General features: G+C 45.4%; 1 protein-coding gene across 1 annotated transcript in view; it reads right to left on the bottom strand.

Annotated features, from left to right (window-relative positions):
• Window positions 1–4,406: 4,406 nt before the first annotated feature.
• OPRD1 (opioid receptor delta 1) overlaps window positions 4,407–24,421 on the bottom strand; it is a 37,894-nt gene continuing 17,879 nt past the window's right edge. The window contains exons 2-3 of the mRNA XM_083750925.1: window positions 8,053–8,402; window positions 4,407–6,354 (exon numbers count right to left, since the gene is read on the bottom strand). Of these exons, the coding sequence (XP_083607051.1) occupies window positions 5,822–6,354; window positions 8,053–8,402 (883 nt within the window). The 3' untranslated portion in view covers window positions 4,407–5,821. The remainder of the gene's footprint in view (window positions 6,355–8,052; window positions 8,403–24,421) is intronic.

Genomic DNA, 24,421 nt, shown 5'->3' on the forward strand with positions numbered 1-24,421 from the left:
ATAATGCTAGCAGGAAAACAGACATGTGGGTTTCTCCAGGTTTTTGAGATGCTTAGGGCTTCTTCATGCATGCTTGCAGATCATTTGGTTTCTTTCCACTTGGTAGGGAGCTGAATGTATGAACAGACTCTACTGTAGAAGTGCTGCATCTGATGTGCTTGGATGGCTCCATCTGTGGTGATGTGCCTGTGATGTCTCATTTACTCTTGCAAATTGTTTCTTGATGTTTCAGTCCTCAGTCATCAGCAAGATGCATCTGCTCTCAGGAATGCCAGCTTCTGTGAGTGGACTGAAGTGAACAACTATCCTTTCAGTGGAATCGGTGTGCTTTTGCAAATACAAGTTTCCCTTCTGCCTCTCAATCTGAAATGTTCTATGGAAGCAAGAGAAGAGATACCATGGAGAGACCAGAGCTGGGGGGAGGTACAGAGACACCTTTGTGAAACGAATAACAATTGTTGGGAATCACAAAGGAAGAGAGTGATGTTGCTTGGAATGGAGGAGGAATCTGCAAATGCTGGATTCCCAAGCAGACTCACCTGATATGAATCAGATATGGACCACAACCCAGATTGAATTATGAGTCCCCAGAGCTGCAGTTCCCAAAACACTGAGCATAGGGCTGGCAATGCCTCCTGTGCTGTGGTTCCCAAGCACTCAAGAGCCCATGGATATTGGGTGCTTGTGAACTCCATGAAAGAGATTTTGATAGGTGGGTGGGACAACCCCTGCCAATCATGCAACATCATAATGGCATCATGTGGTTTACAGGTGAGTTGCCCTGCTGTACTGTATTCAAGGTGCATGGTGGAAAGGAGCCTTTCATGCTAGTTGCTTGAGGCTCTTGACAGCTGGGTGACCTGCTTTTGAAAAAATGTTGCTATACAAAGGCAGTTTTTTTTAGCCCTTGAACCACATTGTAAGCACTTTAAAAAAAAAACCTTAATATTTCTACATATTCATATTTCTTCCCACTTTAAAATCAGCAGAGAAATGGAATGCTACATTCCCAGGCAGAACAAGGACAGACCAGACTTTAATGGGTCCATCTGACCCTGGCTGTTGCATTCAGGTCCTGCTGTCAGACATCTGGTTGGCCACTGTGAGGACAGGATGCTGGGCTAGTGTCAGGCTTCAGGGAATCGGCTTCCTCCCTTGTGGCAGTAGATAAGCAGAACAAAGGAAAATGAGTCTTCTTACCAGTTAGAAGCTTTAATAATCACAGCAAGAAAACAAAGAACACATCTCCTAGAAATGGCAGTGCTCCCAATTAAGGAATCCATCCCCTGTTGTCCATATTAATCTACATCACCTTTATGTCTTGTAATCTGAGTTTATAACCTTTATGCTTTCTGTTTTGCCATTTTCTGAGCTCTCCTTGATTTTGGAGAAGGGGTGTGTGTGTGAATGCTGTCCAGAGACTATGAAGCTGTTAACCTTCTCTCTCCCAGTGTTCCTTCTCCTAGCTGTTCCTCATCCAGAATATCCCAGCTTCTGCCTTCAGAACTATGTCCCTCTGCAAACCACTGTTCCAAATCTATACTGTCCTCCTGCTCCTGGGAAGATTCAGGATCTGGACCAGGAGCAAGGGGAGGCGGAGGCTCCCACCATTTCTCCTCAGTGCAGCCCTCCTCATCATGGTCCCTGACAGCTCTTTAGACTTGTGGCTTTTATTTATGCAGCACTGTTGCAGACTGCAATGCATCTGGCCCAGACACCACCTGCTTCTGGATGAACAAATGGACTATCTGAGTACAGAGCTGGTGTTCCCACAAGGTGATTTTTAGGTAGCACAGCATTGTCTAGAGAGAGAATAATGTTTGCTATAGCAGCTTTCTCTCCCAGTGTGACTTGGTGGTGACTCCTACACTTTGGTGACTGCATCAGGCAAGTCTCTAGGGAAAGGTCAAGGGGCTAGCAGCCAATCTGAGCATTAGTGAGAGATTGTGGGCAAGTAATTACATGAAGATGTAAGCATTTGGCTGGGTGACCTTTTTTTAGGATTTTACCCCAGGAAATAAACTGCCAGAGGGGCCGGATTAAAACAACTGGCGGGCCAAAACGGACTTTGGACATGCCTGCTTTAAGGAGTCCAGTGTGCTTTAAAACTGAACAAGCCTTGTGTGCCATCTTAAGCCCTCAGACTTTTCCAGCTCCTTGTGGTGTCCCTCTCTCCTCATCTTGTTTAATGAAAGAAGCATCCTCAGCCAGCCAAGACTCACTGGGAGCTCTCCGAGGTGCTGATCAGGGTGCCTGGATTTGTAGGCTTTTTGTGCCTGTATCTGCCCTGACTACTGGACACGTCAAGTAGAGTCAGGCAACTGTGACTATACCTAAGGGGTGGAGAGCCTCTGAACATGAGGCTGGATGCCACCTGCATGTCCCCAGGCCCTCTGAATCCCCTCAGGCACACCTACTGTTTAGAAGGGAGCAGCAGAAAGGGAAAAGGGGCTTGGATGTTCTGCAAAGTGTGCAATTGTCTCCTTCCTCTGTGAGAAGATCTGCTTTGAGGAGATCAAAGCACGGGGGGAAGCTTCTCAGTGCGGAGAGAAAATTTTGTTCCTAATAAATTTACAGAAAGCCATTAATCCATTTTGTAGTTGCATACTTGCAGGGGGTTTTTTGTTTTGTTTTTTAAAGTGCAATTGCATTTTTAATTTTGAGGTTTGTGAATAACTGCAAGGCAGGGTTTGCAGTTCAGCTGTGCATTGGTGTTATTTACATTCTTCTGCTGGGACTGTTGAGTCCCTTTTTTGCCTTTTGTGCAGTGAGGACCACCGAGAGGTTTGTTTGTTTTGAAATTTAGTCATTTATAAATGTTTTCAAATAAATAAAGTTTGCTGGAGATCTTTTTTATTTCTTTATTTTACAAACTTTGAAAAGAAAATCTATGGCAAAAATGGGAGGTGACACTTGAGTGAAATGGCATGACACTGTTTCCATGGGAAACAGCTTTGTGTCTGTGCCTCAGTCCACATTTGGGTTCAGCCCTGCCCACTACTGGAGTGCTGCTCCCAACAGGTTTCCACAAGGTGAAAGTAGGACTTGGTCTGAAAAAGGTTCACTACCTTGCTGCACTTGCTGTGACTGTGCCTACCTAATGGGATGCAAAATGATGAGCATTGCAAAACAGGATTCTGGGGTGCTGCACTAAATCCTTGAGGTACGGCAGATTGAAATAAATCAAAATAAATAGCAAATACTTTGCAGTTCATTGACCCCTTTTATTGAGTCAGTTTTGTTTTTGAAATACAAATGTTCCTTGTCTAGATTTGTGTTTTGCCACCAATTCCCCCCCACCCCTCCAGATACTGTGACCTAAGTAGGTCAGTTATCACACTGGGGAAGCTGAGGGGCCATCTGACTCGCATGGGGGTAAGGCAGTAGTAAACAACAATGCAGAAAGCGGTTGAACACCAGACACACCAAAATGACACACAGGCCTCAGTTGCTGATGTCCCAAAGCTTGTTCACGCAGGAACTGCCGCCCAAGTAACGCTGGGGCATTCCTGGGACATTGATATGTACAATAAGGGGCAGTTCAATGTGTGCCTTTCTTCGCTGCTGGAGTTCCTGAGCGGATGTAGCAAGGCTTTAGCTGGCTCCCCAGGGTTCCAATGTCAGAACGGCAAGGAAAATACAAAAGAGAAGGGAGCCTTCACAATTCAAGGAAGGCTTTTGTGCTATTGGAGAATCCTGATTTGAACTTGCAGGCTTCCTTGGATTTGTGTTGCTTTGGCACAGTGGAGCAACGAGGGTAAAGAGTGACTCTCCCTGCAGTGGTGCAACTTGCTGTTGATTATGAGGAGCATCCAAAGGCAACCCATGCACGAGGTGCCACCAACTTTTCATTTCTGCCTCCCTGTCCAGAGTTCAATTGGGTGCATGGTCCTCTTCCCAGAGCTAGAAGGGCAGCTCATATTAGAGAAGCAAGTTAATGGGTTTACCAATTTTTGCTTATCACAGAGAGATAAAACTGTAATAACACAGATGAGCAGTGCACGAAAAACCACAACATTCCCATTTCTGTTGCTGAGCAGTACTGATTACTTTGTGATTAAGCTCTGACCAGCGGAGGTCTAGAGTCCTTTCCTAGTACTGTGGCATTCCCTTCTCCTCGCCTGGCAAGAGCAGGAATAAATTGACTGTTTCAAATCTGCAAATCAAAATCAAATATCTGTTCCTCGGAATGAATAACTGAATTTAAATTTGGTAGCCAGTGGCATGTTCACTAAAAAACAAAAGGAAACAAAAACATTATCTTCTCGCCTTCTGGACACCCACCAGAGGTAATTTGGGGGGCCTCTGCGCCCTTCGACACCCCCTTCTCTCCCCCAAAATAGCTTGGGATTTTCCTCACGGCAAATCCCCTCCTGCTATGAGCTCGCGCTCCGCCGGAAGCCACAAGATTCAGTTTTTATCTGTAGCTTTGGGAAGCAGCAGTTTTGGAGCCACTCTGTAGTTTTCCAGTTTGACTCATAATTTGAGACAAAATTATATTTGTTGAGAATGAAGCTCCCCCATCTTCACTAAAACGAGGAATCTAAAAGAAAAGACTATCTATATATATTTTTTTCATATGAGTGGATGAAATTTGCAGGCACGTTAGTTCCTCCAGAGTGGATTAAGCCAGCCAAATGTTAGGAGATACAACTAGGGTTTAGTGTGCGTGTGAACGACACTTTTAAAGTTTGATTTAGAAAAGAAAGAAAATGTATTTTGTTTTCTGCCAACATGTGATGCAATTTGCAGGCATAGTCTGCCTTTATGATGGGATGAAGCACACCAAATTTCAGAATGATAGTTGAACTGGTTCCCCTGCAAGGGAAGCATTACCGTTTTGGAGTGGATACAGTAGTATGCATAGGGGGTAATAGGGGTGGGGAAAAGAGCATGACTGCAGGAAATACTAGGATGGGGGAACTGCCAATGCACTCCAGCAAGGACCTTACTACCCCTTGTGTTGTTGGACTTTTGCTCCCCTGCTGGATTTTTTGGGATACAACCCCTTCTGCCTCAGGGAGGGAGATATCACTACTGACTTGTCTAGAAGAAGGGGTGATGCAGCGGGTGGAACGGGACATGATCCATGTGAAGAACAAACTGTTTTAATATTTAGTCAACATTTCCGCTCCAAATCACTGTGAATGGAGTGTTCTGGGAAAATAATTGCCTCTACAGGGCATTTCCCTAGCCAGTTTCGTTTTGCTTTGATTAAAAAAGAAATGCACTGTGTATTTTTGAGTGGGGACACAGAGTCCACAGAGCAACTTGCAAGTTTAGAGAGTCAGTGATCTGACATGAGATGTCTCTTCAACAGTGCAGTCTGGTAATCCAGGAAGTATACAGAGCCACCGTAGATCCCTACAAAATACTAGCATATAATGAATGGAGGAACAGAATGAACACTGATGTGTTAATCAATGGCCCAACCATCTACAACATAACAAAGATATGTGCAGTGAACTTTTCAAAATTACTTAAAGCCAACACAGGATGATTAAGAAAACATCAACCCTGTAAAAGACATTCAATCAATGCCAGTCTTAAGAATTCACTTCAGAACCAAAGAAATTCACACCCAAATATCACTTGGCAGTTGATGCCTCTCTTGTGGGTACTCTGTTCATGGTTGTAGGGGGGACTTAACATTTGCAACTACTTGCAAAAGTCCACAATGTTTGTGCACTGCTCCTTTCTCCCCCTTCTGGCCATTCCTACAGTTCAGCTAAAATTCTGTAGTTGTGACCTGGGTCACTTCTGACTGCAGTTCATCCACTCTGCGTCCACGGGAGCCCCTCTTGTGGCTGTCCATGTCTAGTCATGCCGACTTATTGAGGACTTCAGAAGGAGTGCAAGTCGAGACACGCTCTCGTGTGGTGTTCCTGGCCCGGCTGAAGCTGCTCTGCTCCATGTGTGACCGGAAGGGGAGGCAGAATTCTCGGAAGCACCTCTTGAAGTTCTCATCCAAGAAAGCATAGAGGACAGGATTGAGGCTGCTGTTGGTGTAACCCAGGGCAATGCAAAAGTGGAGGCTGGCCATCACATAGGGGTTCTTCTTGTCGATGCCTACCAGGGTCCAAACAATGACAAAGATCTGGATGGGTGTCCAGCAGATGATGAAGGCAGCCACCACCACCAGCACCATGCGTGTGATACGGCGCAGGTTGCGGTCCTTCTCCTTGGAGCCTGAGAGGAGGCGGACGCTCTTCAGGCGGAGAATCATGAGCCCGTAGCAGATGGTGATGACCAAGATGGGAACCAAGAAGGCAAAGATGAAGACACAGATCTTGGTGACTGTGTCCCAGTAGATCTGAGGTTCAGGAAACTGCAGAAGACACATCACGATGCCACCTGCAGCAAAAGGAGAGGAAGAGAGTGAGGTGACTTTCATTCAGCAGATGGAGATACAGAGATAGAGAGGTGTCCAGCTTGGACATTATTTCCCAAGGCTCCGTCAGCACAGATGCTGATTTTCACTGCAGTCTGTTCATTGAAGCAAATGTAGGAATATCAGGACTTGTTGATATTGTAACTCCTAACTCATGCCAACATAATGGAGTATTCCCAAGAGTGTCTTGTATATGACTCAATCAACTAACTGGAACTCACAAAGCGAATAAAGCAGATTTTATTTTTAATACTAATAGTAATATTAATAATACAAGTAATACTACTACTGATATTAATAGCAGCAGCATCAACAGCAACAGCAACAGCAACAACAACAATAATGCAAGTGGAAGCTCTTCTCCGTGAGCCTACAGGCTCTCTCCCTCACCACCGAAGCCTGCCTCCCTGTCATGATCTTTCAAAGACTTTCAGCCCTCTTCTGGTGTTCTGGCTGTGGCCAGCCAAGGAAGGAAGGGACATTTACCTCTCACTGCTCCAGCACACAAAAGGCAGGGTCAGTGCAAGACATTGCAGCTCCTGAAACTGCCTCCGCCACCTATCTTCCTGCTGCTTCCTCCAACCTAACTTGCCTGCTGGCCTGGTTGCTTGCTTGCTCACTGCTAGCAAAGAGGCTTTAAAGACTTAAGGTAAACGTTAAACCGTAACTCCAAGCACCTTGGCTATCACGATGGGTGGAGGAAAGCAGCAGGGTGGGGCAGAAGTTGGTAGGGAGAAGTGGTGGCAGGGCTAGTGAGCTAACCAATCAACTGGCCAGCTAGCTGCTACTCCCAATTCACCATCTCAGCCATGTGACTCATTGTGCTCCCCACATCCAGTATTGGAATCTTCTCTGGCTCAGAATCAAAATCTGACATGGAAAAGAATTTGGGACTTTCAATACGTGCTTTGTCTTTGAGGCGGAACAGTATAAGCCCATGAGACTTGCATTCCCCATTCCAGAAATAGGAGTTTCTGGAACCATGCTTTTAGATAGCTCCTTTTCCTGGAGTTTAGACAAGGTCGTGGTGGTAGTATTTAGTGTCCTATGGTTTAGAACTACTTTTTTTTTTTTTACTTCAGATCCACCTCCTGATGACTAGATTGTTGAATTTACATTAAATGGGGGATGTATGGTTTTAGATAGGCAATCAGGTTAGGGATATGGTGTGCAGGGAGGGTTCTTTAACTTTTAAGAAACCAAACACTATTTTGTCCTCTGCCAAGGTCCCATAGGAACTATTTTGGGGAGGGAGACATTTTCTATCTATTGCAGGAAAGAAGCTGCTATTTGTGGCAGAACAGTTTCAAAACTGCTCTGAGAAGTCGGAGGAGGTTCATGACTGACGCAGGGACTAGCCAATTAGTATTGTGGTGTGGGGAGGTGGCCTCATGCTTGAAACAGTGCTGTGCTAATATTCCTTCCACTGAAAACGGAAAGATCCAATGTTCCCTAAGCTTAGTTCAAGTCAGAAGGTTCTACGTGTGTCCAAAATGTGGTGAGGGAACTTTTACAGCAGACTCACTGATAAAATCGCACACATCTATGTACAGCCTTATGGGCATCTCTGGCTGTGGTTTAGAGAGCAGGAAAGTGGCGTCTCTGCCTTCCAAAGCCCACACAAAGGAGGATTGACTGGAATGTGGCAACAAGACACTTGCCTTGAGATCGGGTGACAGCCATGATCATTATGGGCACCCCAATGACAGACGAAAGAACCCAGATGCAAACATTGATTAACTTCGCTTTTGCCGGGGTCCGGAAATCCAGGGCCTTGACTGGATGGCAGACGGCTATGTACCGGTCCACGCTCATCATGGTGAGGGTGAAAATGCTCGTAAACATGTTGTAGTAGTCAATGGAGAGGACAACCTTGCAGAGCAGCTCCCCAAAAGGCCAGGTCTCCATCAAGTACTTAGCACTCTGGAAGGGCAGTGTGCTAGTGGCCAAGGCATCCGCCAAGGCCAAGTTGAAGATGTAGATATTGGTGGCTGTTTTCATCTTGGTGTATCTGCAGGGAGGAGACAAAGGGAAAGGCGTGTCAACTGTAAATTATGCTTGCTCTCTGCCCAGGAAGCATGAGTGTTTCCTGGTCTGGATGAACAAAGGCCCCTAAGCTGTCAGATTTCTTGGCTGTGTTATTGTACCCTTGTTTAGCTGGTGTGAAAACAGAAAGAGGCCTGCAATTAATGATACAGTTCAAAATAGTATGTGAAATTCAGGCCCCCACCTCTGGGGATGGATTTATCATTCTTCCTCTGGTCTCGGTCAGTTTCAAATGCATTCATTTATACATCTGGTCCAATAGCATTAATCTGCTTTTCTAATAAAAAAATGCATGAAAATCCATATTTTTTCCACAAGTGCTGCATTGCTAAATCAGTACACATTTTTAATATGTGTCTCATTACCTTTTAAACCAAACAACTACATCACAAAGTTTGGAGAAGTGCAAAATGGCAAGGATAGCTCTGCAGTTCATGCCTGCTCATTAGTTCAGGAGGTGTCAGCCAGGTCAGTTCATACTGAACTTGGGAAAGAATTAATTCCATATGCATCCTCCCCTCCTAATCACTTTTGGTAGGACTTTGTAAGTCAATACAAGGACCATGAACTTGGCTGGGTAGCAGGTGGGTAGCTGATGCAGCTGTTTAAACAATGCTGCTACATGTTCCTAGCCAGAAACTCCCATCAGCAGTCTGGTCACTGCATTCTGCACCAGCTGGAGCTTCCACACCAGACCCAAGGGCAGCCCCCACAGAGCACATTGCAGTAAACCAGCCTTGAAGTTACCAATACGTGGACCACCATGGTCAGGCTATGTTGTACCCCCACTGGCAGAGGCAGTTTGCTTCTGAATACCAGTTGCTGGAAATCACAGGACAGGAGGGTGATCTGGGGACCTGAGGTTGGGAAAAGCTGGACTAGTGTGGTGCAGGGGTTAGAGTGTTGGACTAGGACTCGGGAGACCAGGGTTCAAATCCCCACTTGGTTATGAAGCTCACTGGGTGACCTTGGGCCAGTCACCTCTCAGCCTGACCTACTTCACAGGATTGTTGTGGGGATAAAATGAGGAGAGGGAGAACTGTGTGCACCACTTTGAGCTCCTTGTGCAAAAAAGGTGGATATAAATGCAATAAAATAAATGCAATAAATAAATGTTGGCACTGGAAGACCCTACTCCATGAAACCATCTAGAAGACCTGGAGACTGTTGCTGTTTATTAGCCCAAACTTGTTCACAGGGCTGTCAGGAAAGATCCATTGGGGGGGGGCGGGGAGGCCACTGAGTCCTTTGGAAGAAGGATGGAATGAAAATGCAATATATTTTTTATTGAAACATGGGGAAGGAGAGCGAAGAAATGACTATAGTTTCTCCTCAGCAGGCTCCTTATTGTTCTGCCTCCTTCCCTCATCTTTCGCCTTTATTCTTTCATATCCTTCCTTCCCACATTAATCTCTCCTAGAGGGAATATATCTGACCATAACTTTGATTTTCTTCTCTCTTTTTTACCACAAGGATCCATTTTCTTCATTTTACTGTCTTGATGAACAAGAACTTATCCATTAAATATGGATTTGAATGCTTAAATTATTCAAGGAAGCAAAGGGCTCAAACGAGTGCCTAGTTTTCCCTCCATCATTGCAGGGGAAAAGTTGAACATCTCAAAGATGCTGCCGCCAAACATGCCCAGTAGTTTCTACTGTCATATTGGAACCAGTGCTTTCTTTTATTATAGGCCAATATGCACACGTACGAGCCGCCTGAACCACTAAGACTTAAATGCTGGTAAGTATGTGCCCAAATCTGGGTGGGATTTTTAAGAGGGTTAGAAGGGATAGTTTTGCATTTCCAGCAAATCACTTGGACTACTTGAAAGTAAAGCAGAGAATTGCAAGAGAACTTAGAGGTCAACTAAACCAACCCACTGTTTATTTTTGGAAGCTGACTGCTGCAGCAATCTTGAAAGGTGGTCCTCAAGCTTCTGCTTGAGAAACTTCTAATGAGAAACATCGCTTTCCAGGCAATCTGTTTTACAGTTTCATTGTGAAAACTGCCATTTTCATTAAACCTTGGAGGATTTTTATTTTTTAAAAGAGATTTATATCTTTCATCAGTTATTCTTTTTCTTTCATTTGTCTAATTTTTCTGGCCCTGTTCCTTCTTCCCATGAATATTGTTAAGGGCCAATTAAATCCTGGATATCGGTTTTCAAAAGCATCGTCACCAGAGCAGTTAGAAAGCAAAGCAGAAAACCCAGGATTCAGTTGCTTTTGGAAAGGCAGCATTTAGGATATACGTATGAGAATGTTCCAGCATGTATCTCAGTTATTTACACAAAGAGGGGAGTGATAACAATATTGATCTCTCTGTACATTGTGACAAAATGACTAGGCTATCTTGATAGACATGCACACCAACCATCAGGGATACACTTTAGAACAGAAAAATAAATAAGTACTGTTCCACCATTCAAGCCCACTCATGCAGTCATCAGATAGGTTTGCTGCATTTTGCCAAAGGCATTCATCTTAAGGCTTATCAGTATTGGCATAGATAACTCCTACTTGCTTCCAATGGGCATGTGACAAGAGGACTCTCCCCACCCTCATCAAATAGCCACATTCATTGTCCTGACCCCAATAGTCCAAAATTCTTCTGCATGCAAGGAAGGATAGATTAATCTGCCAGTTTAGGTTTATTTCAGTTTCTCATTTTCCCAGTATAAAATTCAGCTCGCCACACTTCCACATTGGTTTGCGATTTTTGAAATTAAAAAATCCTCATTGAAATGTGTCGGCTTTTTTTTGCAGGCAGTTTCCCCTGATATAATGCATGTTCATGAATGCTTGTATTTATACACAAACTTTCCCCTAATATATGCATTCTTGCACATGCACATTAAAAGGAGATTTTTTGCAAAATTCTGAGAAGTGGAAATTTGGGATGGGGGAAATAGCTGGCTTTGTTTAGACCAGAGGTCGGCAACCTAAGGCCCATGGGCCGGAGGTGGCCCATGAGGGTCGCTTAACTGGCCCATGAGCTGCCCCCGAACCAAGCTGCCCAATCGGTGAGTCCCCACGTGCTGCGCTAAACTGGTGCAGCGCGGCATGGGGACTCTCTGCCGCAGCTCCGGAAATCACTTCTGCGCATGCCCAGACGCCAAAAATCGCTTCTGCACAGGTGTGATTTTCAGCATCTGGCCATGTGCAGAAGCAATTTCTGGCCCCGTGGACATGCGCAGATGTGATTTCCAGTGTCGTGCTGCGCCAGTTCAGCCCATGAAGGATCTCCGCAGGAGTGATCCGGCCCATGCCTGGTAAGCCTTGCCAACCCCTGGTTTAGACACATGGGGACTAGGTAGGTTTGCCTTTAAATGTCAGCCAAACTGATTTTCTCTCTCATTCCTACAAGTGAGCACCTGCTGTGTTGGGGGGAGGGGTGTCCCTTGGCTGAATCCAGATGTTAGAAAACAAACACAAGAAACACCACATTCCTTTTATGCTGCACTACCTGTTGCATTATAGAACTGTAGCCTTTGGATAGCTATACTGCCATGCCACGCTGCATTTCAAATGGTCGGAAAGAGCTGTTGCGAGACTGGCCCCAAATTTCATCACGTGGAATTGCAAAATAAATTTTTCCGAGTTAACAGGGTTGCAAACTGATATTTCCTCCTCTAGAAACAATGATCACAGAAACAAGTGCTAAACTTCCAATAGATTTCACCAGGCTTCCAGAAGTGGCTTTTCCATTATGTAAAAGATAACATAAAATGCAGAAGTGAACAGGGAAGGAAATGTCAAGGGAATGGAAGAAAGGGCCATCTGCATGCAGCCCCTTTCTATGCATCACTACAAATTGTCCCTAACGGAAAGCACCTTTTCTGTCCTTGGAGAGCCCTCAGTTTTTGCACTACACAAACAAGGTCCTCTATGCAGGTGACTGTTGGTGAGGCCCACATGCCAGTGGTGTGCAAGAACAGAGGCCAAAGCAGCAGCAAGGTGTGGTTTCTGCACACACTCACACAGCCCTCTCCACCCAAGCAAGCGAGAGGCACTCGCAGAGTTCAAAGGCATATTCCAGCCAGGCATAAACATTCAAGGAGGGTGAGAAACAGGGCCAGTGAGGGGTGTGGCGGGTGTGTGTGACCTGAGGAGAGCCTCAAGAGCCAGGTAGAGAGGCTTGGGGGGCTGCATCTGACCCCTGAGCCTGATGTTCCCCATCCTTCCCCTACACAAAAGCTACTTCAGCTCCAAGAAAAGTAAAAAGGTAAAGGACCCCTGAATGGTTAAGTCCAGTAAAAGGCGAATATGGGGTTGTGTGCTCATCTTGCTTTCAGGTCAAGAGAGCCAGCGTTTGTCCACAGTTCACTTTCCGGGTCATGTGGCTAGCATTACCGAACCGTTTCTGGTGCAATGGAACACTGTGACGGAAACCAGAGCGCATTGAAACACCATTTACCTTCCCACCACAGTGGTACCTATTTATCTACTTGCACTGGCATGCTTTCGAACAGCTAGGTTGGCAAGAGCTGGGACAGAGTAATGGAAGCTCACTCCATCACAGGGATTTGAACCATCAACCTTTTGATCATCAAGCCCAAGAGGCCCGGTTGTTTAGACCACAGCGCCACCCGCATCCAATAACACTCCAATAGCACTATCTGTACAAGAAAGACTGATCCTTTTATAGGATTTTATGTTTAGGGGAGAGTAAAGGCTATTGTGTGAGAATTCATAAGGAAGAAGCATCAAAATTGCTTCAAGAGTTATCTCCCCTTCCCTCCGCCCCCACTTTCCTTTGGCAAAGAAGAAATCAATTTCCCTCTATCTTTGCAGCTGCAGCATCAGCCACACATTCCTCCTTCATGCGGATTTTTGCTCTCCTTGTCTCTTCTTTTTAATCTAATTCCCCATGACTAAATAATTATGATCAATTGTTTTATTGTCTGCCAGGTTTGCTTTCAGAAAACTCTTTGGTAACCATGGGGAACTGATCGCCTGGAAATTTCCTGATTAACAATAATCGCTTGAAGTTTTACAGTTCTCTCCAACGATGTTACAAGCATTGCATAACAAAGCCCACAACATTCTGATTGTTTTCCCTGCAAGAAAGAAATAGGGGGGCAGGCAAGCAGACGGGTTTGGGGTGTGTGTGTGTGTTATTGCTGAATCTAGTAACAAAACCAGAAGGGACTTGTTCCTTCCAAATGCTCAGCTTCTGGTCTTTCAGTGTTTGTGTTTAAATCTAATCTTAACATGCCTGTGCCACCCTACTTGTAAATGTTGCCAGCTGGCCTCCAGCTACCTGCAGAGCAATGCCAGGACCACTCTGCTAGGACAGAGCGTGCTCTTCCAGCCACCTAATACTGTATTTTTCACTCCATAAGGCACACCTGACCATAAGGCGCACCTACTTTTATTTTTTTTTGGGGGGGGGGGAGAATTCAAGAAAAAAAAATGCAGCTCTTGGGGGCTTTTGTGGGAGGTGGGGGAAGTGAGAGAGCCTCACTCTGTCCCTTCCCCTACCTCCCGCAAAAGCCAGGGATAGCCACGCGAAGCCTCCCCAGGGCAGTGGGATGAAGGCTCCCCACTGCCCTGCGGAGGCTTTGCGGGCTACCCCAGAGCTGCTCAACCCAAAGAGCAGGTCGGGGAGCAGCGGAAAGGCTGCGCTTAGCCTTCCTGCTGCTCCCCGGGGCTGGCGGTGGGGGAAGCATGGCTTTCCCCCACCGCCAGCCCCACAAGCTTGGGGAGCAGCCTTTCTGCTGCTCCCTGAGCTTGTGGGGCTGGCGAGGGAAGCCCAGGTCCCCCCCCCAGCCCCAGGGACCACACATTCGCTCCATAAGACGCACAGACATTCCCCCTTTGATTTTAAGAGGAAAAAAGTGCGTCTTATGGAGCGAAAAATACGGTAGTTGGAAATGCTAGAAGTGCTGCTTGTGGGGTGCCCACCAGTTTGTCAGGGACTGGCTGGATGATGAGGGTTAGTGGGAGGCTCTAGCCAGAGGAACCCCCCCCCCCTGAAGCCTCAGAAGAGGAAGGATCAGAGCCAGGGTAGTGGGGGTGGGACATGGAAGACAGGTCAGAGGATGAAGTTGGGGGCAGAATGGTTGGATGCTGAGTGAGGGAGAGGATCCAGAGGCAGCAAGCACTGCATACAGAAACTCCAACACATTTAGTGAGAAGTGAAAAGGGAAGCAATGGGGCAGACCCACAGAGTTTTGCATATGCAGGACAGCCATCAGTAATGAAATACGACAGGCAGGCAGACATAGTCTTATACAGAGTCAGATCATTGGCCCATCTAGCTCAGTATTGTCTACACTGACTGGCAGATATTCCTGGAGATGTCAGGGAGGGAAGCTGGGACCTTCTGCATGCAAAGCAGGTGCTGTATCACAGCTATAACCATTTCCCACTTTGCCATCTCAGGCGGACATGCCATCTAACAATAAAGTTGTCAATGGAGGCAATTTATGCATTCCACTGCAAATCAATGTCACCGAGTGGCATTTTGGGAAACTCTGGTGTCTTAGAAACATCTTGCTAACAAGCAATGCGGGGGGGGGGGGGGGGGACTCAACTGATCATGGCTGGACTTCTTCCTTTAGGGATTATGTGACAGCTTGATTTTTATCTATCAATGCCTTCCGCCCAAGGCCAGTAGAAGACATTAGTCCTGCTGGCTGAAATCCAGGCTGAAGGCTTTTGCCGGTGAGATATTATCAGACTAATACTATGAACAGTATCAGTCAATTGCCATGGAAGAGAAGAACGCCAGACACTTGGGACATGATCTACCTCTGAACTGTACCAAGAGAAGAGATCATAATTATATTATTGTCATCTTCTTTGTTCATCTTTACCTCTCTCTCCAGTCTCTTCTCTTTAACACTGAATGGAACTAGCATGGGGGGGGGGGAACAGATGTTGATGGATGGCAACAAGTCCCATCAAACTCAAGCCAGCATGGCCAAGATCAGGAATGATGGAAATTGTCATCCACAACATCTGGGGAGGGTACCATGTTGGATTCCCCTGAATGAGAAATTACTAGATGCCTAAGACATTTTTTTCTGCTTGAGGTGAAGGACAAGGTGGTCCCATCTCCATCTCCATCTCCATCTTCCATGTACACAACCCAGCTGGACCATCACCTGCATTTTAATTCAACATTATCTCCACTGCTAGATGCAGTTTGCCTCTGAATCCCAGTTGCTGGTAATCACAAGGGGAGAGAGTTCAGGTCCTGCCAGCATCTCATTGGCCACTGTGAGAACAGGATGCTGGACTAGATGGGCCTGATCCAGCAGGGCTTTTCTTAAGTTCTTACATAGCACCATCAATTTTCCAGACCTGTCAGAGATGTCTAAACTTATGCTCACAAGCATACAGGTTTCAAAGGACCTAAGGTTGCTTTTCCTTTTGTCTAATATGCCAATCTTTCTAATTAATTTCCTGACTATTACCCACCATGTGCCACCGAGAGGTAGAACTCCCTCCCTCACATTCCCTCCAACACAGGCAGCATTTAAAGTCTGCATCAAGGTTAAGTTCCAAACCACAGAGTTGAACTTGAGTCGCAATTAGTCTCTCCTGTAATGAAAAGGCTCAGAGCAATAAAGGCAGCAGCACCTCCTCCCGGTTTGACCTGATCGTCCTCCCTCCCTCCCGCTGCTCAGAGTGAAACAAGTAGTGTAGAAACCAGAACCATGCAATTGCAATTTGAAGAAACAGCAGTTACAGGATGCAGAGATGAAAGTCTAGCAGTAAAGATACCAGATGTCAGAGGGAGGCTTGATAGGTGCCTAACAGTGTGATCTCATAAACTGGGGGTGAGGAACCCATGATCATCCATGTTTTGTGGGACTCCAGCTCCCATCAGCCTCTGTCACCATGGTCAGTGCTCAGGGGTGATGTAGCTCCACAGCATCTTGAAGGCCAGAGATTCCCCATCCCAGCTACACAGAATTACTTAAAAACAAGCCCCATTGAATTGAACATGATTTACTTCTGGTTAATTTGGTATGGCAGGATGGGGAACCTATAACTCTCCAGACCTAGTTGCACTACAACTCCCATCATCCCTGACCGTTGGCCATGCTCTCTGCAGATGATGGGAACTGCAGGGCTGGCTAGGGCTGTGTGAGCTCCCTCACCAACACTTCACTTCGGGGTCCAATTAAACACTTTGGATGTGGCCTCTATGAATTCTGGATCACTCCTAGGGTGCCTTTGCTCACCCCTTGGCTCACCCCCCCCCTCAAATCTGAAGCAATATTTGGAAAGCCTAAGCTTTGGTTCTCTGTTTAACTAACCTATGCCTTGGGTTAATTTCCCATTCCAAAGCTGGCGGCAGGCTTGCAGATTCTATGAAGTCTCACTGTGCCCAGCAGTGCCCAGTGGGCGCTGATCCATTAGGGCTTAGCCCAAGGGTCAACATTTTTTCAGGAGGGGACCGGTCCACTGTCCCTCAAGACTTGTGGGGGGCCGGGCCCAACTCTCCCAAAATCACCCCCTCCCGAAAGGACCCCCCCCACCGCCACTCATGCCGCCGCCGCCGATGCCGCCTCATCTTCGGCAGCATTGTCATCATCCTCTGCCTCTGCCAGGGGTCTGCGGGGTGCAGAGTCCATGCCGCTGGCCTTGGCAGCAGAGGCAGCCTCTCCACCGCTGACACTTCCTCCCGCTCAGCTATTGGTCATATACAGCCACCTCAGCGGGAAGGAAGAGGCGATGCCCAGAGGCGTCTGTAGCTTCGGGTTGGCTTCAGGAGCTTCCTGCAGCCAATCTGAAGCCGCACCAGCATCGTGGAGGTCAGTCCCCGTGCGGTGAGGCCTCCACGCCATGCCAGTTTAGCGTGGGGACTGACTGAGCGGGTGGGCGGCAGGGTTTGCAAGGTTCGCGGGCCGGATTAATGAGCCCAGTGGGCCGCATCTGGCCCCCGGGTCTTAGTTTGCTGGCCTCTGGCTTAGCCCTACTGAGCGAAATGTCAAGCTTTTTATTTAAGCCCCCATCCCTCGACAAATCTCACCACCATACACTTTCCTGTTCTGTTTATCCTTCCATAATCAACCGGAATTTAGAGACTCCTCCGGGAGACATTTCCATCAATGGTCCTGTCAAATGAGATAGTTCACTTTCACAGTTGCCAAATTTCATATATGATGGAAATTTTCAAGTTTTACCCTTCTACTCATGAAAAACATTGCTTTTCATTTTTAAAACTTTGGTTTTTAATTTTTGGGTATATTTTCAGCTTGAAATAAACGGACAGCCTGTACTTAAATATTCCTGTTATGTTCAGAATCTCTCTCTCTTTCTCTGATTCTGAAAACACCTGTCTTAAAAGATTCCATTTGTACACTCCTTATTGGCTCCTGTCTGTGCTTCTTTGCTTAATAGGGTCTCAGAGATGAAAGTATCTCTGCAAAAGGTGAAAATCCACCTGTAGACCTTAGCTAGAGACATTTTAGCTGTCAGACAGATGTGCCCAATTAACACCTGCAACTAGATTGGGAATGATCGTCTGACTTGACAGAGATGGAAAAAATAAAAGATCCTACCATCAAGTTTCATAACTTATTTTTGAAGGATTTGTGGTCCAAATCTATTTTTAATTACCCATGTGAAAATGTTCATGTTAAATTGTTATGCTAAGGGAATATCAACCCTCCACCAAGAAAAGGTGCATTATATCATGTCACTCATATCGTTTTGCAACTATTTGGCTTATTGTCTCACTTGTTCTACTTCTAGTTATGGAAAGTAGCAAAGACTTGTTCAAGACACTGATGTCTTCCACATTAGTTTCTGCAGCTTCTGAAATGTCAACAAACATTTCCTCCTCACTTGCAAATCTGTCATTAATGAGAATATTGCTTCCTAGGTCTGGGGAAGAATTCTAGCTTGGTTAGCATTCTAATGCAAACCTATGAAATTTCCCAAAGCAATATGTGAACTGAAACAGAGCTATCCTTCAGAACTCACCTTTCTCTGAATATCGTCATGCAGTTTTGCAGCAACACTTTTGCATTCAAGCAATTTTATGATCGCACCACCACACCATGCAGTATTTCATATGGGAAGCAGAATTTTAATCTGGCATGCTAAGAACTGGAGTTTTGCTGCTGCTGATTTTAAAGGCAATTTCCTAGTTCTTAAGAATGCAATGAAAAATGTGCGTAGGCGATGTTTGTCGAAAGCTTTTGTGATAGGGCTCAGGAGTTGACATCATCAGGCACCTGCCAAGGCCTGTGCTCCAGCAAGGGACCCACTGCTAACCTTAGAGCTCTCTTGCTCTGCTGTTCCTCCCTACAAATAGTTCTGCCTGCACATGTCTCCTCCGTGGTGGAATGTGCAGTGACAGGAGCACAGAGAGCAGGCAGCTGTCTCTGTTCCGTCTTAGCCTTTGCCTCTGGGTGGCCAATCACATTAGACCCAAGAAGAAGAGGGCAAACGAATGATGGGCAGGGCTGGCTGTGGCAAGGAGGAGTGGGCAGGACACTTGCTCAAGGGCCTCCATGAATATGGAATTGGCAGGGTACCTTTGAATGATGCTCTTTCATCTGGCAACCCTCCCTAAAATTGCCGTGGTATGAGTCCAGCTGTGATGATGCTCTGAATGTGGGAAGAGCCATCATGTAGTGGCAGAGGGTCTGCTTTGTGTGCATAAGCTTCCAGGTTACATTTCTGGCATCTCCAGGCAGGGCTGGGAATATTCCTTATCTAAAACCCTGGAGAGCCACTGCCAGTCAGTGCAGACAATACAGAGTGAGATGGGATGAACCTGGCTCGGCATGCAGCAGCTTCCTAAGTTCCTAACGTGATCTGATTCAGTGGGATATTTTTGGCTCAAGACTCCGTACCAGGCAGATCTCTAGCTTGAGCTAAACCCTGCTGATATCACAAACTTGTGGAGTAAGCAGAGGCAAGATTAGCAGGAGCACAGAGATTACAGTCAGGCTGAGCCAGCTTCCAGCACCTAACTGCAAGATTATTTGCCAAATAACTCTTCTGAGCCACAGTGGGCAATGTTCAGCGCTGATGTGTGCATCAAAAAACAGATTGTGAGTTGGAGCTAATATCTTGGTTCATGCACTGAATACATTTTCCACAATATTTTCCTGGATGAAAAGGATAGTTGGCAGCTGTTTGCAGTTCAGTGGCATTCTTATTCTAAGTCTATGGGCTCAAGCATAATAATAATTAAAAAAATGAGCTAGACCTTGCAAAACCTTTGTCCGTGCACCGGAAAAGGTAACGAATGGATGCATGGATATTTGGGGGAATCACAGCTAAAGCATCCCTGACAGATGGAGTCACATACTTTTATGTTTGGATTCATTGAGGGTGCCTTCTGGATTTTGCATTTCTTGCCCTCTTGTGCAACAGACCTGCTTCTGTTTAAAAAACAAAACAGCAGACTTTTGCAGTAAGGAAAGTGATGGGGGAAAAGACGTGCTGGAAAACACCAAGTGCTTGATGTGGTATTGTGTTCCCTCCCTACAAACAAATCAAAACAGGATTTCCAATAAACAGCCGTCATCACAAAACCTCCCCACAGACTTTTTGCAAACAAATCAGGATAAACAGGTTGTCTGGAAGCGACTTGACTGGGGACTAGTATAAGCCGTGAAGCATATGTGCTTGGTTTCCTGCTAGAAGCGCCGAGATGGGCTGCTATCCAGAGCTGCCTTGGAAACATTCATGAGTTTTACTGTTGTTTTGGGTGTCAGGTCTATTTCCTGGCAGCAGAGAATTCTATACCAGCCAAGGACGATATGAAGGACAAGGCGGGCAGGAGACGAAAAGGCAGTTTCTATGATGGAAGACTTCGAGAACTGCCAAGCATATGGAGCCTCTCTGCCCTTGTAACTGGCGTGTCCCTGATGTATCGTGATTTGTAGTGATTAAGCAGCTAGTTAAAGACACAATGCATTTAGAGGCACATTTGGAAGGGACTTAAGATTTAAGGAGGCAGTGCAAGGATGAAGGAAGGCAACGATTTATTTATTTATTTTTTAAGCAGTGGTGGGGGAAATATGGCTCCAGAAGGTGTGGCCCAAAGTAGGTCCATCCAGCCCATACTCTTTCTTTCTCTCTCACACACACTCTTGAATGCAGGGGTGCCAACTTGAATAAAATATGGGGTGGGGGGCAGGTAAGCCCTGCCCCACATAATCAATCACAAGATGCAACACATGCGCACCGTTTGAATGGTAATGCTCATTAACCTGGGGGGTCTAGCCCCCTAAAAAAATTTATTGGGGGCACCGAAGGGACCTCCATACTTAGGAGTTGGCTCCTATGCTTGCAACTTTGTATTGTGCATGGCTGTTAACATGGAAATAAAATGGAACAGAATGGCATCATTGCTGCTCTTGCTAATCATAAACACTGTGGAAGATAAGGAGTGAGAATTTCCCCCTCCTCCTCCTCCTCCTCCTCAAGTGTTGACGTTTCCTAACAAGGCTTTTGTGCCTTGAGCAGCTGCACGAAAGGCAGCAATGCCCCTTCCCTCCCATGCCCAGCTCATTCATCATGTTCTGATTGCACTATAAGCGACGGAAATGACTCTTCTGGAAAACATGAAAGTTCTCAGCTAGCTAAGCAGGACCAAAAAGATAAGAAGAGATGGAAAGAACAGTTGAGTGCCTGTGCAGGGGTCTCGATATGATCAAAGGTTCCTAGACGGAAAGATCAACCACATTAGAAGTAATGTAAAGAGAGAGAGAGAGAGAGAGAGAAAGTTGACATGCGTTCTTAGCTATTTGCAAATGGATCAGACATGGCGGCTATCGGATTGGATTTTATTTACTCTGACTGCTTCTCTTTCATTCATTCACTCTCTACAGATTCTCAGTAATTATGCAATACACAGACGAATTAACTTGCCCCGTGTCCTTCACTCACAGAAGAAAATGCACCTTCGGTACCTCCAGCTCAATGGATTGTTTTGTGGATGTATACCTCAACATGTCATTGACACAATAATAGTTCATTAGCGGTGGATTTATACTGGACCATCCACACATCATTCTGGTTGGTTAGCTGCTCTGCAGTGCTTCCCTAATGTCATTGTATTATTGCCGTTTAGTGGGGCATCCTTGTGCTACAGCACAACAGAAGAGGGAGAGATAAAAAAAGATTTGGAACAATTGTGGCATGAAATATTTACAGAATTTCAGCAGGAAGCTATAGGCCCTGCCCTGCTTTGGAATGAAGCAGTGTGCCCACCTTTGGAGGGAAAAACAAAGAAGGGCATGATGTCTCCCCTTGCCCAGACATCCTGCACTTAGAAGGTCATGACTTAAAATTCGGCTGGCATGCATGCCTATGGGAAGGTGAAACTTTATAAAAGTTTTATGAACCATATTCTTAGGAAGAATCTGTATAGCGTTTGGGAGAAATATAAAAATCTGCTGGAAAGGAAAACACCTTTACGGCTATCTCCTATGAAGGCTATTACAATTAAGAGAGTTAATATGGATAGACAGTGGGTGACTTACAGGGAATTGCTCCACTTTACTGGGGGGGGGACCTAAACTGAAGTCAATGGAAAATGTCAGGAGCCATGTTAATGGATTGGTTACAATACCATCGGTTACATGAAATGTTTAAATTAGATAGAAAAAATGGTTTTTCAGACCAAAGCTCAAATTTGAAAAAGAACTTCTACAAAACAAAGAGAAACTTTTGTCTAAAATGTATAATCTGTTATTAGACTGAGAAACAAAAGATGAGCTTGTTAAAACTTCAATGACACACTGGGCAATAGATATAGGACACAATTTAGATTTTAACCTCTGGGGAAAACTCTCTGGAAAAGTGACTTGAGGTTTACAGCATGTTTTTCTTTGAAGGAGAACTACCTGAAAATGATTCACAGATGGTATTTAACTCTGAGCAGGCTTTCTAAGATGTATAAGACTGGATCAGATAAGTGCTGGAGATGCAAAGAGGTGGAGGGAACGTTCTTTCATATGTGGTGGACTTGTAAAAGGGTAAAAGAATATTGGGAAATGATCCATAATGAATTGAAAAAAAAATGTTTACAAGTACTCCCCCCCAACCCCCCCCCAGATTCCTTTCTATTGGGGATAATTCAGACTGAAATTTCCAGGTGTCAAAAAAGGTCCATGTTTTCTTAGCCCCAAAATGGAAAACGAGCGAGGTACCAACCAAAGAAGAATGGCAACTTACCGTATTTTTCTGTCTATAAGTCGCCCCCATGTATAAGATGGTTCCTATTTTGGGGAACTCAGATTTAAGAAAATGGGGGGGGGGGAGATGGCCTTGTGTATAAGATGCCCCCTAATTTTTGACATTATTTTTAAGGGGGGGTCCTAATCTTATACACGGAAAAATACGGTAAGTTGACAGAATATTCACAATGTGCAGTGTTCATGGGCTGCTGAAGTAGAGGTGCATTTTGAGCATTTTCGGGGGGGGGGGGTTCATAAATTTGATGAGGCTGGGGATTTTTCTGGTTGCTGTTGGTTCCCCCCCATCCCCTACCCCTATTGAAACTTTGTTGCTTGTGGCTACCTGTGAACTCTCATGTTCTCCACACTTTGTCTGGTTGAACACAAGAAGAACCCTGCTGAGTCTGGCCAAAAGCTCATCTAGCCCAGTTCAGTGGTACCTCGGGTTACATATCCTTCAGGTTACAGACTCTGCTAACCCAGAAATATTACCTCGGGTTAAGATCTTTGCTTCAGGATGAGAACAGAAATCGTGCTCTGGCGGTGCGGCGGCAGCAGGAGGCCCCATTAGCTAAAGTGGTGCTTCAGATTAAGAACAGTTTCAGGTTAAGAACGGACCTCCGGAATGAATTAAGTACTTAACCCGAGGTACCACTGTATTGTGTTCTCACAGTGGACAACCAGATACTTATGGGAAGCCGGGAAGCAGGAACTGAGGGCTAACAGCACTCTCCCAGGAACAGATATTCAGAGGCATAATGCTGTATAACAGTTTAGGGTTGTTCCAAAGATCCTGTGTGTGTTTGTGTGTGATATAGTAACATTTTAATGCATCTAACCCAATGGCCTTTGCAAGACCACTATGGCCATACATTCGCAACAAACTAATGATTGACAGGAAACAATGACCGAGAATATAAGAAAAACATACATAAAATCTGTACCCACCATATTTGCTACTCCTATAAATCAATGCAGGTAAAATCGCTAACAGAATTCATTGTTTTTTAAAAAACAACAACCACCATGTGCTGAGTTGTTTCCTAGCAGCTGGTCACATAAAACCATCCTATATATAATATAATCCTGGTTAAATATTAAAAATTCTGCTTATATATATCTTGGGGTGTTTTATTTATTTATTCCAGTACTGGGAAATTATATTTGCAAAGAATTTCCCCCTTGGCTCAGCATATAATGGGCAGAATAATAAATAGTGAATTATACATCCAATTCAATTGCATCCAAATAGTTTTATGCCTTTTCTCTCTCCCCTCCCCAGTGTGTGTGTACATGGCAGCGCTGCTTTGGGGATGGTGGGTACCATTGGAATAGGCACTGTGGGAGAACATGGCGTCTATTGGGTAGTGGAAGAGTGATGATACTCATTTATTTGCATTGTTTATAGGCTGCCCTAGAACTTAAGAGTTCCAAAGAGAGAAGAAAAAGACAAATACATTTGTTTATTCTCCAAGGAGGTGTTTAACCTCTAACAGCAACCCTGTGAGATAGGTCAGGCTGAGAGGCAGGGTCTCCTGGGTCACAGTCTGACACTTTAACCACTACACCACACTCATAAATGAGGGGGTTGAACCTCAGGCCTGGGCACCCAAGTGCCACCATCCAGGCTATCAGAAATCTCCCTGGGCCGCAACCACTATTCCACACCTCGGCCCTGATTTGCCCCTTCCTCATGTGTCTTTGCCTGGCTGAAACATGTCACTGAACCATGACAATAATTTTGCTTGCCTGGATGAAGAAAGAAAGAAAGAAAGAAAGAAAGAAAGAAAGAAAGAAAGAAAGAAAGAAAGAGGTGTGTG

Source organism: Podarcis gaigeae (genome assembly GCF_964106915.1).
Source record: "Podarcis gaigeae genome assembly, chromosome: 8".
Lineage (NCBI taxonomy): Eukaryota > Metazoa > Chordata > Lepidosauria > Squamata > Lacertidae > Podarcis > Podarcis gaigeae.